Raw genomic sequence first — 14,751 nt, forward strand, 5'->3', positions numbered from 1 at the left:
CGGGGTCAGCAGCGCCGGGAGCTGCTGTGGGGCGCGGGGTCGTTGGGGCGGTCTGGGTCGGCCGGGGGGAGCGTGAAGCGCTCGCAGGGCAGCGGGGCCCGGCTGCATCCTCCTCTGCGGCGCTGTGAGCCAGGCTCTTCCCTGCCTGGGACGGCTCGGAGGTTGCCCGGGCTGGGGGGTTTGTTACCCGGCCTGGGCACCGGCACGCTGGTGAGCGCTGTCGTGTGGTGCCCGCTGCCTGGGGAGAAGGCAGAGGCCGCCTGTTTTTAGAAGAAACTAAAAGGATTTACATTTTCTAATCCCTGTCAGTTGCGACTGGGTAATAGATCGGGGGATCTTACCTGGTGTGTGAATGTGTGGAGGGAGGGTGCAAAGAAGATGGAGCCAGGCTCTGGTCAGTGGTGCCCAGTGCCAGGACAGGAGGCCATGGGTACGGACTGAAACACAGGAGGGTCCCTCTGAACATCTGCAGGCACCAGACGTGGTGTGAGGGTTGTCCTGAGAGGCTGTGGAACCTCCATCCTTGGAAACATTGAAAAGCCCTGGATGTGTTCCTGAGCAACTGGCTCCATCTGGCTGTGCTTGAGCAGGGGGTTGGATGGGATGAGCTCCAGAGCTCCCTTCCAGCCTCAGCTGTTCTGTGATAACAAGCTCCTAAGTCGGCGAACCTGTAGCACATGTTAAATTGCCATACCTTAAAGATGAAAAATAACTTGCTATTTGTAACGTGCATTATAGTGAACAAAGAATTGGTTGATGTGTTGTAAAGAAACAAAACAAGTTAAATGAGTTTTGAACTTTAAAACAGAGCAACAGAAGTTTTGTGGTGTAATTCCCATGCTTCTGCATGGTACTTTCAAACTGTGATGCAGAGGCATGCCACAGGCTATGTAACAGCTGCAGTAGGAAGTCCAGTAACAAGTGAGTCAGTCATCAGGTAAATCCTGAAATCCCGTTTTCTGTGTCTTCCGTTTTGTGCTGTAAAGTCTGGATGAATTTTGGTCAAAGTGATTGAAATAGCTGAAGTTGATAAAATTAGAGAGAGCTGTTATCTTGACAAAAAAAGGAAAATACACAGATAATTCAATAAGCTATTTAAGGACAGCGAAAAGACCATTGTCATAGGAAGTGTTTGTAATTATGCTTTTAAAGCAAAGTGATTTTTTTTTTTTTTTTTGAGCAGGTATCTCTTAATCAGCTAAAATGGTTTTAAAGAAGAAGAAGAAGGAAATTCAGGTAGATGCATTCTTCCTTGATCATCAGCAGCTTGAAAAACTTCAGAGTAAGTAGGGTGTTCTTTCTGAACTGATGTGCAATTTCTTTTTCTGTTAGCAGAATGCATCTGAGTAGCTACTGAAATTGATCTGTTTGGTTTTTTTTTTCCTTGTTATGTTTTATTTCTGGTGTTTCTGTTTTGTGGGTTTTAGGTGTGTTTGCTCTTTTGTGGTTTGTTTTTATTTTGTAAGGCAATGACTTCTTACCTTGGTAGGGTTAAAAGAATCCTCTAGAGCACCATGTCTTTGGTTTGAAAGCTCTTTGCTTTGGTTTATCGTTGGTGTGAAGGTGGTAGAAGGTCCTACTTGTGATCCCATTTGCAGACCTGTAATTCAGTGCTACCTGAAGTACTAGCCTTAATCTGTGGGATAACACTGAATTTCAGAATCGCAGAATGATTTGAGGTTGGAAGGGATCTCTGGAGATAATCTTGAGTATATTTTTGCTGTCTTTTCTGTAGTTAACTTGATTTAAAGATACTATTCAAATACTCTTTTATTTTGTGGAGTTATTATTTGCTTGTTTGATCAGATAAACTTCCAATAATCTTTACTTTTAAAAAAACAAAACCAAAACTAAGTAATACAAGATTTGTATCCTGAAGTTACTATTACTATTATCTTGCCTTCTAGTCAGCACTGATGAGGTCACACCTGGAGTGCTGCATCCACTTCCAGGCTCCCCAGTATGAGAGAGAGATGGACATACTGGGGAGAGTCCAGCAAAAGGCCACTAAGATGATGAAGGGGCTGGAGCATCCCTTCTGTCAGGAAAGGCTGAGAGAGCTGGGACTCTTCAGCCTGGTGAAGAGAATGCTCAGAGGGACCTTATAAATATGTAAAAAATATCTGAAAGGAGGGCATAAAGAAGGAGCCAGGCTTTTTTTTGGTGTTGAGCAGTGATGGGACAGGAGGTGATGGGCACAGACTGAAACACAAGAGGTTCCCTCTGAACATCAGGAAATACTTGTTTTAACATGAGGGTGACTGAGCACTGGCACAGGTCTCCCAGGGAAGCTGGGGAGTCTCCATCCTTGGAGGTATTCAAAAGTCATCTGGCCATGGTCCTGGGCAGCCTGCTCCAGGTCCCTCCCAACTTCAATCATGTTGTGATTTTGTGAAACTGGTCTTCACACGGAGGATGAGGCCTACTATTATGTTGCAGTGAAACTTGTACTTTTTTCATTTGTTAGAAAAAAAAAATTGGTGTTAAGGTGTTGTAAGGTGACTTAAGGGATTGTTGCCCCAGTGGGTTTACTGGAACAGGAAAAAAACTCCCTAAGAATTAAGCAGTCATTTCTTATTATAAATTAGGTATTGTTTATACTGCTTACTGTAATTTCTTTCTCTAAAGAGACTTTTCTCCCAAATGTAGGGTATTCAAAGGCTGAAGAACAAAACCTGGCATCTCTGCTTCTGCGCTGCGCACAGCTGAGCGATGGCATCCAGCAGATCCAGTGTATTAAACAAGTAAGACTTCACTGTTGTTAGTGTGATTTTTGGTAAGTGGCAGTGTGTCATGTGCACTGTTAATAGGAAATACAGTTCTAAAATAAGCTCTATAATGTTTTAAACTTTCCCTGTGAACAGGTAAAAAGCAGTTGTTACTGCTGTGTGTGCATTAGGTAGAAATGTAGTTCTAGTACTTACATTAGTAAGGGCTACGGTTACTAAAAATGATGGAAGGCAAATGATACCAAGTTTCCTATTTTCTGTGCATGTATTTTTGGTATCAGAAGTGTTCTTGGAATGTTATTCAACACCTGAAACTCAACAGATTATGGTAAAGAGCAGATAGTTTTGCACCATATACTTGGATGAGAGGGAATTCTGCCTGTTAATGATGAAGGTGTATCCAGAGTTTTTGTTGATCATGTGTTCTGTTGATTATAGGTTATGCCATTGGTAAAGAAGATGGATCAAAACTCTGCATATGATCCAATGGTTAAAGCTTGTTTGGATATTTTGGGAGAGGTATATTTTTCACTGGGTGTGAGGAATCCGTTAAAAAAAGTATTAGCAAGGTAAAAAACTGAATAGTAAGCATTTGTTAGTTTGTTTTTTTAAATGCTTTTCTTACCCAGAAGTCAGTAATTTGTCATGTACTATGAATTGCTGTAGTTTAATTACTGAAAATCTGTGATACTAATATGTGAATATGTATGGTTTTTCTTTCTTGCTTAGTTAAAAAAATCTTAATTATAAGTAATACAATATATCACTGCGTAAATAACTTCAATGTGAAGTATTATTTTGCTCTGTTTCATTACTGGAAAGACAACATAGTGTGTAATTAGCACTTAGAATTTTAAAATCCAGTATTAGAGTGGAAATTCAAAATACTTCTGTTAAAAAAAAAACCAACAACAAACAAACAACAAAACAACCTCACCACTGACAATGTAAAGAGAAGGCTATTCAGAGGAATCATAACTAAGCTGTGGTTTCTTATGCCTATTTTTATTGCAATTATTTTCTCCTGTGCAAAATTACTGTTGTATTTCTTCAGTGAATTTATTATAGCCTTTACATTTTTAAGATCCAATGCTTAGCTGTCTTCTTTATGTTCAAAAGTATTTGTTGTCCCACTGAGAGAAGCAGGACTTCCATCCTGTATTTGGTTGCCAGAGCTTTGCACCCCTTTGTTGGGTTTTCTGGCTGCAAAATTAGAACATGCATGTTTATTTTAAAACAGAATATGTTTTCATGCAGGAAGCAACGTCTTTTATTGGAGTTTTTACTGACATTGACTTCAGTCAAGTGAATATTTAACACCTCCATGTGAGCTAAGTGATCGTTCTGTTTCTTACTGTTGCAGTTCACTAAACAGTCTTCCTGAAGAGTTTATGACATTAGCTGTACAGAGTTTTGTATGCTGCCTTAGGGAAGAACTGAAAACCACAGACATATATGTGTATAGGAAAGTACTGGACAACCTTGTGTCCTGTATGGAGGACTTCAGCTTAGGTACGGTCACACTGAATATACTGTCTTCTGTTTTAACTTGCTCAACATTGGTTTGCATCTTGGTGCGTCACCTGATAGTAATGTTTACATCTTTATCTATGTAAAATAGATAGTATCGGCTAATATTCGCTAATTAAAATATATTTTCTTTCCTCTAGGCAGAGCAGCTATTAAGAACTTGTTTGAAGAAGGTAAAATTACATTTATATTAAAATAAGTTTCACTGTAGATTAATTGGGGGGAGAGTTGTGTGTGAAGATATAACTTGAGGTAGGTATAAAGATCTATCAGATCTGATTTCCTCCTGGTTAATTTTTAATAACTAGTAAGTACTCTCACATGGTACTTTTTTTGTCAAAGACTTTCCCTTCATTTGTACCTTTAATTTCCAAGGGTCAATCTTGTTTTGTTGAGCAGCCTTAGATATAAATCTGAAAAGGTACCAGTGAGTGATTCTTAAAGGGCTGGGGGAGTTGATGCTATTTTTACGTGAGGGATTCTCTGTCTTGTGCCTCATGATGAAGCTGGATGTGGTAACACTGAGCTGTTAGCAGCCAGTCTTGACTATAGCAAGCCCAGGCCTGCTTTGGCAAGAATCTTGTTTGGCAGTAATTTGTCAGAAGTCTGATCTGCTGGTAATATGGGATAACTTGACATACTGTGCCCTCAGCACACAGATAGTGTTCACAACTTCCTGTGGACCTTTTATTGCTGCTTTGTCTTTAGCTCTTGGTAATTTCCAATTTTCATTGAGGAACCAGAACTCTCAGTACCTCACAGAATTAGGCCAAGTGGATTGGAAACTCTCATTTTGTTCCAGGTTGTTGCAAACAAGCTTGAGATTTTGCTTTGGCATTGCATCTTTAGACCTGCACTGTAATTTCAGTTCAGTTTGTTTACAGAGTGGAAGAACACCACTATATGGATAACTATTCATTGTGTCTGAGTATGATGTATATATGGTTGCTTTGCTGCAATTTTTCTGTTCTAGTTATCTTTTAAATAAATTCATACCATAATTATTTTCACTAGTTCTTCAGTTTCTGCAGAAGTCTCTACTTGACATACAGGAAGAAAACAGGCAAGTGAATTCAATATAAACTGTATTTTATAATCTGCTATTGTTTGGAATATCACTTTGATAGCTGTACGTTGATCAAAGATGGGAATGTCATTTTACAATGATGCATATTCTAAATGAAAACTGCTGATGAGTTTCTTTTTTGTGTGTCAATACAATGATATAAAATAAGAGAGGAAAGGAGGAAATTTAAAGGCAGTAAGTAATATTTAAGACACTGGTACTATTAGAGCTAGTTTTCAGGGAGGCCTTTGAGTTGTGGTTTTGCTTTCTGAATTGTGACTGAACACTAATTAATAGATAAACTTATTGAAGTTCAGGTAGAGTAATACTCTTCCACTTTCCATGAGTGCTTAATTCAGTATTGATATTCTGTTTAGTCTGTCAAAGCAGTCAGCATTTAATATCTTGACATTTTCCAGCACTGTATAAAGTGAAGCCTCTTCACGGTGGTCTCTGATCATGTACCCAGAGGAGAAGGATACTTAACAGAGTGTTTTGTGTATTAGAAGTTTACCTATTGTCTGTCTTCATGTTAGAAGGAGGTCGAATCTTAGAAATGTGCTTTATGCATGGAGGAACTGCTTGAAAAATGAGAAAGGAGCAGCGCTGTGTTCTGTTGGTCTTTTTGTAAAGTTTCTGGAAAAGTTCAGCTCTGCTCAGGCAGAATCAAATAAGTGAAAATTTGTCACAGGAACCTTTAGAAACTGCAGTAGAATTTGTTATTATGTTTGTTAACTTCATTTTAAAACACTGCCCTTGACGAGTCTCCTGTTTTCCTATACTTACCTATCTGGTCAACTCAAACAATAAATCAGCTTTCACCATTAATTCTGTCTGAAATTGACAGAATGTTGTTTTTTGGGGATGGTGAAGGATGGTTTTCATTTCCTGGTTTTCATTTCCTTTTTGTTTGCATGTCTGCATTTTTTTTCCACAGAAAGAATCATGGAAATCGTATTGTTCAGACTCAGTTGATGCACGATTTACTGATAGCCATCAAAGTTTCAATGATGCTTGTACAGAAATTACAAGACAATATCCAGGGAAGTCCTTGGAGACACCATGAATCTTTTGTCTGGCAAAGTATGTGTAGTTTACTGAAAAGTTCTGCGAACTTCCTAATGGATGGTAAGTTTAGTAACATTCAAAACCAAATATTTTTATTAAGTCAGTCTTGTTGTCTTTGTAGTAAACACAGCCTGTATGTATAAAAACTTAGTTTAATTTGACTGGAAAGTAAACTGCTGAGATTAATGGGAGTGGGAGCAGTAGTAGGTCTTTTGCTGAGCTATGATTTGTAGATTGCAATTTTGGAGTGTACAATTTAACCTGTCCCACTACAAAAAAACAAGGTACGTGCTATTACTAATATTTTAGAAACTAACAGAAATACTTTTGAGACTCATCGAATGTCTGTGCCTACCAAAAATATCATTATATTATTGTATATCAGTATGAATTATGCTATCAGAACTATTTATTGGTAAACTATAACTAATTGTGTTTACTTCTTATACAGCTATTTTTGTACAGTAGAATTTAATATAAATGTCAATAGGCTCTGCCACAGTCCTCCTTGTCTTACTGGGCAGTTCTACATTTTCTGTTTGTTGAAAGGTATTAGTAGTTACCTATTACACTAGAGTATAAATTCATTAACAGTTGCTATCCAAGTGGACACTACAGATATTTGATTGTGCAGCTGTGAGTAGTCTAGGAAAAATCAGTATCATCTTCGTAATTTTGATACATAATTCTAGCACACAGTGTTTGCTGCACTGTAACATAAAATATCTTTCTCTACCGTGTAGCAACTCTCCTGCAAACTGTTCAGACAACCTCAGGACTGGCCGTTATTCTGTTTACTAAAGCTATGTATGAGCCAGTTGAAGAATTACCTTCCTTGGTAAGTGTGCTTCTTTGCTAAAGGCTGTGAAATGTCATAGCGTCGTTAATCAGTGCTACCAGTGTTGTTCAGGGGCTTTGCTGATACGGAGAGCAGGACTTGCCAGCCTCTGTATCAGTCTTTTGCTGGAGTGTAAATCCTTTATTCTCTCCTTGCTGTATGAAATAATAAAACTAGGATTTAGAATTTGAGAAAAACAACGTATGAGAAATCTCTTCAGGTCTTCTGAGATTCTCAATTATGCACAAAATAGCTTTTCTCCTGTGCTAAGATACTGTAATGGGTGTTATTTTCCTATTACAGGTCAGTGACTTGCTTCTTGGGTCGATGAAACATGCGGGTGTGCCAGCGTGGTTTCTGTGTAACTGTGGGACGCTGTGCACGGAAGAACTCCCAGACTCAGTCCGTCTCTTTCTTTGCCACGGAGCACTGGCTATGCTGGAATGGAAGAATGGCAGCATGGGTGAAAATGGAGAGAAACTCTTGCTAGATATCGCATCAGTCTTGTTGTCTTTGAGTTCAGAGTAAGTCTGTGTTTTGATTCGTATTGTTTCATGTTTGGAAGGAGGGGGTTGATCTTTTTACTTCTATTTTTGCGTGATTCATAGTGGGATTAGTTTACCAACTACCTGATGATAAGGTGTGAAGGGATCAGTTGTTATGTAGACAGATAAACTGTAGCTTCAGGGCACCACCTCCTATGCTTTTTAAAGTACAAAAGCAAATATTAGCGTGTGGATATTCATTTTTAGGTTTTTTTTTTAAATAGCAAGCATAGTGACTTGTCAGGTTTCTTTTCCCGGTGTTTAGGGGCTTTAGCTGTGACCAGTTAGCAGCATGTCATGTAACTACGCATATACTTTGTAACATCCAATTCATCGCCTCCTTTTTGTGTTAGCCATTTCTTCAATGAATGCTTAGTGTCTCATTACCTGTTTTAGTATAAGGTAAACTAATGTGATTCATAATTTTTTTTAATTTTAATTGACAAATGCAAAAAATTAATTTTTTTTGTTTGTTCTTTTCAAAAGGTTAAAAGAATCCAGTATGGCAACATCTTTGTCTAGAATCCTTGCTATTTGGACCAATTCAGCACTGACTGCCCTTGTTTCAGGCTCCCCAAATCTAAAAATCAAACTTAATGGGAACTCAGATGTAATTGGGAAACTGCTGGAATACATTTATACACACTGGGAACACCCTCTGGATGCTGTTAAACACCAAACCAAATTGATATTCAAGAATCTTCTTCAGATACACCAAACCGCTGTTACTGGGTCCAGTGAAAAACCAGACCCATTCTTTGCAAGGCTGATAAAGCGTTTACTGAGCTTGGAATGGCATGTAAAAGGGAAATACGCTTCTCTTGGCTGTCTTGTGGAGTGTGTGGGCACTGAAAATGTGCTACAGTTGGACAGAACAATTCCTGTGCAAGTCTTGGATGTGATGAATGATCAGTCTCTTGCACCCTATGCTAGTGATCTTTTGGAAACCATGTTTACAAATCACAAAGCCCATTTTAGTTCGAGTTTTCAAGAAAGCAACTGGATTGACCAGTGGCATGAAATCTGGGTTTCTCCTCTTCTAGTAATACTGTGTGAAGGGAACCATGACCAAACTACTTATATAATAGATTACTATTTACCAAAATTGCTCAAATGTAGCCCTGACAGTCTGAGCTACATGATTAGAATTCTTCAGGCTTCTGCAGATGCTAATCTAGGTAAGAAAATAAATATCGTATTTGTAATTATCATTTTTTTTTTTTTTTAATCTCAGGAATGCGATTTCTGATCTATTATTATTATTAGAATGAATTTGGGAGAAAAAATACAGATTATTATTATTATTGCTGTTAGTATTTCAAGGTGGAATTCATAGTAATCATGTCTTCATGCCATGAGCAAAATAATCAGTATTTTAACTGTGGATGCCTTGCTGTTCTCTTTGGGTGCCAAGCTTTGTTGCGCATCAGTATTTTTTCTACTATTTTTCTGTTTTGCTGTTATTTCTTCCAAAGGTGTGTCCAGTAACAGGGCTTTACAGATTGTTTTTTGTTGCAAATATGTGGATATGAGATTTATGATTCCTTTGTAGTTTTTGACATAAAGGACTGTAATTCTGAAATAAGGTCTTGTGAGACTTCACAAGTTGCTTTTTTCATATGAAATGTTCAAGACAAAGGTTTTTGAGAACGAGGTGATTTAGAACTAGTTTAATCTATGACAGACACTGTCTTTTGGTGTTCGGGGGGTAAAAAATAAAAGCAAGGTAGGGGTCATGTTGGAAGTATCAGGGGTTTCTGACAAGCATTGTAATTAGTACATTGTTTGTGTTAATCTGTGGGGTAAAAAATAAAAGCAGGGTAGGGGTCATCTTGGGGTTTCTGACAAGCATCGTCGGGGGTTTCTGACAGGCATTGTAATTAGTACATTGTTTGTGTTAATCAAGCTATAATTATTACTGCTTTCATTTTCTTTAGGCTCTCGCAGTACTAGGGGAGCTCTTGGAGCATTAATGGCATGCCTAAGAACAGCCAGGGCTCATGGACACCTGGAACTTTCAAATATCATGAGCAATGGTCTTGTATCCACTGAATGTATAAAACAGGGTCTAGTTCATCAGCACAGTCAGGTAAAGGGACAACCTTTTAAAATTTTCTTTAAAATAGAAGAATTTTTTCGATCCTAAATACTGTGTCAGCATTGTTTTAAAACAAAAGTATCATCTTAGGTGCCTGTAACTCTTTTGTGGTTAACATCTAAATATCTTTCAGGTTTGCATTGATGCTTTAGGTTTACTTTGTGAAACCCATCGTAGCACGGAAATTGTGTCAATGGAAGAAATGCAACTAATTCAGTTTTTTATGATGTACAACTTGAACAGCCAGTCTCCTTCAGTAAGGCAACAGATAAGTTCTTTACTGAGAAAGGTAATTTCAAACCATAAACAATGTCTAATGTGCCTATTCTGTTAGTTATATAGCATTCAAAAAACATTCTACTGAGTATATTATGAAGTTGTTCATCTGAAACAGTAGAAGCTCTAAGACCAGGACTATGTTGTATGTATTACCCAACTGCATGGTGATAAGTCATCGCAGGCAAGGATGTCTTGAACAAAAAATAAAGTGATAGGCACAGTAACTTGATCATGAATGGTGGTGAGTGTTACTTAACCTGTCAGCATATGCATACTTTACCAACAGCAAAACAATGTGCCGTAGAGTAAGCAATGAACCTTGTGTTGCCTTTGTTGTGGACTGAGAGTGTGCTTACATAGACTTAGCAGACCTCAGGCAAATTCACAGTCACTTTATCAGCCTCAGCAACCTGACTTGGAAGACAAAGTGGAGGAATATTAAGGGAACAGCATGACATTTGGCTGTGCTGTTTCAGTGTACAGGGATTGAGCGTGTCATTGTGGAAGTTGCCAAGGGCACATGTAAATTGTGGTAGAAGGATATGGATAAAATGAGGAAACATGTAAAGAACGTTTTGGAACATATTGATGGCAAAAGAAAGCAGTGTGGAAGGAGAAAATTATTTGAGATGGGGGAAAAATGAGGGAATAGGTTTGGCAGAAACAAAAAGAAGTCGATCTCTTTCCATTCTTGCCTGGTGCAGACAGGAATGTGAGATGGAAACATTGTGACAGAGGGATTGTAATAAGAAAGAAAATAATACTCGTGGGCAATAAAAGAGCTGGAGGAAGCACTGCTGAAATGAGTCAAACTCTAAGAGGCACTGAAGCTGTAAAAATTATATGCATTAATTGAGATTTTTTTATAGAGGAATGTTTGTTCCACAGAAAATGGGGAAGTGAGGGAAGACTGGGCATGTGTTTAAGGAGAAAGATAGAAGAAGATGTCGGAGATGCAGAGGAAGGAGAAAAAGGTTGGCCACAAGAGACATAGGAAGCAAAAATCTTGGTTTTGTAGTGGAGAGAGCAGTATCTGTTCTGTGTTATAATGTATGCAAACTTTTTAAAAATTGCAAGCAATATGATCTGATAAATAAGCTGAAAATCCCCCTTTCCCTTGTTTAACTGTCAATGGTTCTTGCTTTACCTATGTCTTGCTTTTGTTTTAAAAGTTATTTTGTAGGATACAAGAAAGTTCCCAGGTGCTTTATAAATTGGAGCAAAATAAAACCAAGCAAGAGTTGCTTGAAAACTCAGCTAAAAGGCATCCTTTGGAGATTTTGGAGCGATATAAAGTAAGTGAGACTGCTAGAGATACAGATATGAGAGGTGGGATAGCATTTCTGAAAGATAGTCCATTGTTCTTTGGAACACCTCTGGGTCAGTTGGGCTGTGTCTGCGTTTGGGAATAGTGCAATGCAGAAGGAAGAAACCTGTAAAGCAAAACAGTGCTGAGGACCTTGTCCACTCTGCACTTATGCAAGTTAATTTTGATAATACACACTATTGTCTCATGAACTGTGTCCCCATTAGTATTTGGAGGGTATCTTAAGCTTTTTAAATTTTGTCCAAAAGAAATAGAGGTTATTTTCTGAGGGATTGCTCCATGATATGAACTGAAACATCAGTAAGTGGGAAATGACTGGAGATATACCCCCAGTCTAACGTAGAATTTTCAGGTAGATGTCCTGTCAGCTGCTGTTTGGTAGCAAGTTTTAAATGATATGCATTACTTGGGCTTGAAATAGGGATGCATTGAACTTCAGCCTTTTTCTGGCTCTCCAGAGTGATCAGTGAGAGAATGAATGACAGAGCTTCAGCATGAAGACTTCTATATGAAGACTTCTTTTGTATTTGTCCTTTTTTCCTATTTGAGGGCTCACACAATCAGTTTCTTTTTGTTAAACTGTGTTTTGTCTTGAATTCTGCCTTTTTTGTTCAACTAATTTTTAAGGTTCTGACACAATGGCCATCTTTCTGTGGGACTAGGGAAGGGAATTTTTAAAAAAAAAACCAAAAACCAAAAAAACCAACCAAAACCAAACGATTGTCCAGCCTTTACTGTCCTCTAGGAAACCAGAAATTTGTCAGTCAATCACTATGAAGGTAGGCCTCCCATTCTTCCAAAATTAACTGTAAGGTCATAGCTTTTGGGTAATATGTAAAGCAGAATGTCCTGAATTTAGTTACTTAGACTTCTGTTTGTAGGGCAGCAAGTAGACTGTCTTAAAATTTTTTTTCTTGTGATTTTCAGGATTTCATGTCATCTGTATGTGACAGACTTTTTGAGGTACTGTTTCCTGGTTCATCACACCCAACCAGATTTTCTGCATTAACTATTCTAGGATCCGTAGCAGAAATATTTTCTGTTCCAAAAGGTGAGAAGCCTAATTTATAGACTGTAGGAATGGGAGGTATTGAAGATTATTTTATGTCATCTAGTCAATTTCTGTCAAAGTAACATGGTATTCTCAGTCTTTAATTTCTATAGTGTTTCCTGTGTCACTTTATTTTACATGAAGGAAGGATAGCAAGTTTTACTGGAAAGTGGAATATTGAAGTAAATGCAAATATTTGTGACTTGTTGAATATCTTAAATTTGGATTTTCTTGCAGAGCCTATTTTTTTAGCAAGGTTTTCCAATAGATTTTTGTTATTATGAAGAAAACTTTTGGACAAGATTCAATATATTTGATAACTTTACCCCCCTTTCCTGTTCTAACATCTTGATAACATGTAGTTTAAAATATTGAGACCTTAAAATCTCTTGATTGAAAAGGCTTGGATATCCTCATGATACTATTATACTAAATAAGGAACAGTTTAATTGGACAGTTTATGATGTTCTACTGCTGTTATTTTAAATATTTTTCACAATGTTATGACAACTGCAATTCAAGAAATATTAGTTAGAGCCTTGCTACATTGCCATTAGCTGATGGTGTTGCTAAATCTTGTCTCTGGATCATATGCCCAACATAGAAATAAGTTTTCAGTCTTAAACCGTAACTTTTTTTTCTTTTTCTTTTTTTTTTTAAAGAAATGAGATGTGTAAGATAAAAGTTAATTTTGAGAGGGAATTAAAAATGCCTTCTTGGTAGATAGTTTCTCAAAACCTATGATAAATCATGAACATATTAATTTTAATAGTATGAGTTTGTGGTGTGTTGTTGCTGCCTTTTTTTTAATAGAAAGCTGTACCGAGAGTTGTTTGTAATAGCAGCTTTAAGATTTCAGAAGCCTGACGTTACTTCTGTGAAGGAGATTTAGCTGCTGTTATAATCTGTGCTGGAATGTAGTGCATTTGTTTACATCTTAAAATTCCTGGCTTCTTTACAGCATTAGGTCAGTTGCTAGAAGTCGTGACTCTAAACCTAAATTAAAAGCAAAAAATTGTAATGGCTTCCATTTTAGGGGATTATTTCTATGATGAAAAGAACCCCAAGGACCAAACCCCAAAACACACTGAAGTTTTAAACATTTTTTGAGAGGAATTACTTTCTAATATTACATACTTCCAGAAAAATAATTTTTAAGTAAAACTAAAATTAAGGTTTTTTTCAGTGCTGAATGTCATGTGGATAAATGGGATTCTGTTTTTGGCAATAAGTTACTTTCTGTATTACTGAGAGTAATTTTTTTGATATGGTAACCTTTTTATTTCCAACAGTAAGCATGGCATTGTAAGACCTATTGAGAGAAGTCAGTAATCTTAAAATAATGCTTTAGCTAAAATTTTATTTTAATGTTTCTTTTAGCATAGCTAAGCAAAATGTGAATACAGTGCTTATTCTGGGTATTGATTTCTTTGAACAGGCCAGGCACAAGTTTTTCAGTTGGATCAGGAGATTGATTCTACTCGTGTCCAAACTTTGATCCAGTGTTTTGCCAGTACTTTTGAGGAAGTAAAAGTTCTGGCGTTTGGGCTTTTGATGAAACTACATGATGTTGCATTTAATTTACTGGTATGTAATTAAAAATAGTTTAAAGGGAGTAATTTTGTGAAAGATTCATGTTCTATATTATACCAGGTACTTGCATTAGGTACAGAGCGTAATTGGTGAAAATTAGGAGTCAGTCCAAGTTGCCCGCAGCAGTGTTCATCGCTGGCATCTTTTCTGTATGTTTTTACACAGCTTCTGCCCTTGCCTAAGGAGGCTTGTTTCACTAAGGGGTGAAGGACTTCGGAAAGTTCGTTGGGTATAACTATGAACTATCAGAGAAATAGTTAATGCAAGCTCTTTGCTTAACTGTGACTTCCCATTGTAAATGATTGAGACATTTTCACTTGGTTACTCTTGTATTTTCAGAAATTCATTTCGTTATCTGATTGTCTGTTTTGAAATTTCCAAAATTTGCCGTTTGACTCGATATTGATTTTTCTGTTTATTACTTCATTCAAAGTTACATTTAAATTTGGAAGTAGTGGTGAACAAATACTGCTTCCTGATAAACTGTGCTTCTCTGTGATGTCCATTAGCATATAAAACACAGTATATTGAAGAAAACAAAACAAACAAAAAAAAGCCATCCTCCTGTGAAGTACAGCATGTTTGAATACGCCTTTATAAATGACGTCCTCATCCTCACTGTGTGTA

At 37.4% G+C, this 14,751-nt stretch overlaps 1 protein-coding gene across 1 annotated transcript in view; it reads left to right on the plus strand.

Annotated features, from left to right (window-relative positions):
* The first annotated feature begins 1,203 nt into the window (after window positions 1–1,203).
* The window catches only part of THADA (THADA armadillo repeat containing), a 135,324-nt gene continuing 121,776 nt past the window's right edge, over window positions 1,204–14,751 (plus strand). Inside the window, exons 1-15 of the mRNA XM_010172532.1 lie at window positions 1,204–1,282; window positions 2,650–2,744; window positions 3,168–3,298; window positions 4,093–4,241; window positions 4,400–4,432; window positions 5,274–5,322; window positions 6,263–6,453; window positions 7,137–7,231; window positions 7,535–7,755; window positions 8,263–8,954; window positions 9,714–9,865; window positions 10,008–10,163; window positions 11,326–11,448; window positions 12,408–12,531; window positions 13,970–14,118. Coding sequence (XP_010170834.1) covers window positions 1,204–1,282; window positions 2,650–2,744; window positions 3,168–3,298; window positions 4,093–4,241; window positions 4,400–4,432; window positions 5,274–5,322; window positions 6,263–6,453; window positions 7,137–7,231; window positions 7,535–7,755; window positions 8,263–8,954; window positions 9,714–9,865; window positions 10,008–10,163; window positions 11,326–11,448; window positions 12,408–12,531; window positions 13,970–14,118 — 2,439 coding nt within the window. The remainder of the gene's footprint in view (window positions 1,283–2,649; window positions 2,745–3,167; window positions 3,299–4,092; window positions 4,242–4,399; window positions 4,433–5,273; window positions 5,323–6,262; window positions 6,454–7,136; window positions 7,232–7,534; window positions 7,756–8,262; window positions 8,955–9,713; window positions 9,866–10,007; window positions 10,164–11,325; window positions 11,449–12,407; window positions 12,532–13,969; window positions 14,119–14,751) is intronic.

The sequence above is a fragment of the Antrostomus carolinensis genome, unplaced genomic scaffold (assembly GCF_000700745.2).
Source record: "Antrostomus carolinensis isolate BGI_N321 unplaced genomic scaffold, ASM70074v2 scaffold4477, whole genome shotgun sequence".
Classification (NCBI taxonomy): Eukaryota; Metazoa; Chordata; class Aves; order Caprimulgiformes; family Caprimulgidae; genus Antrostomus; species Antrostomus carolinensis.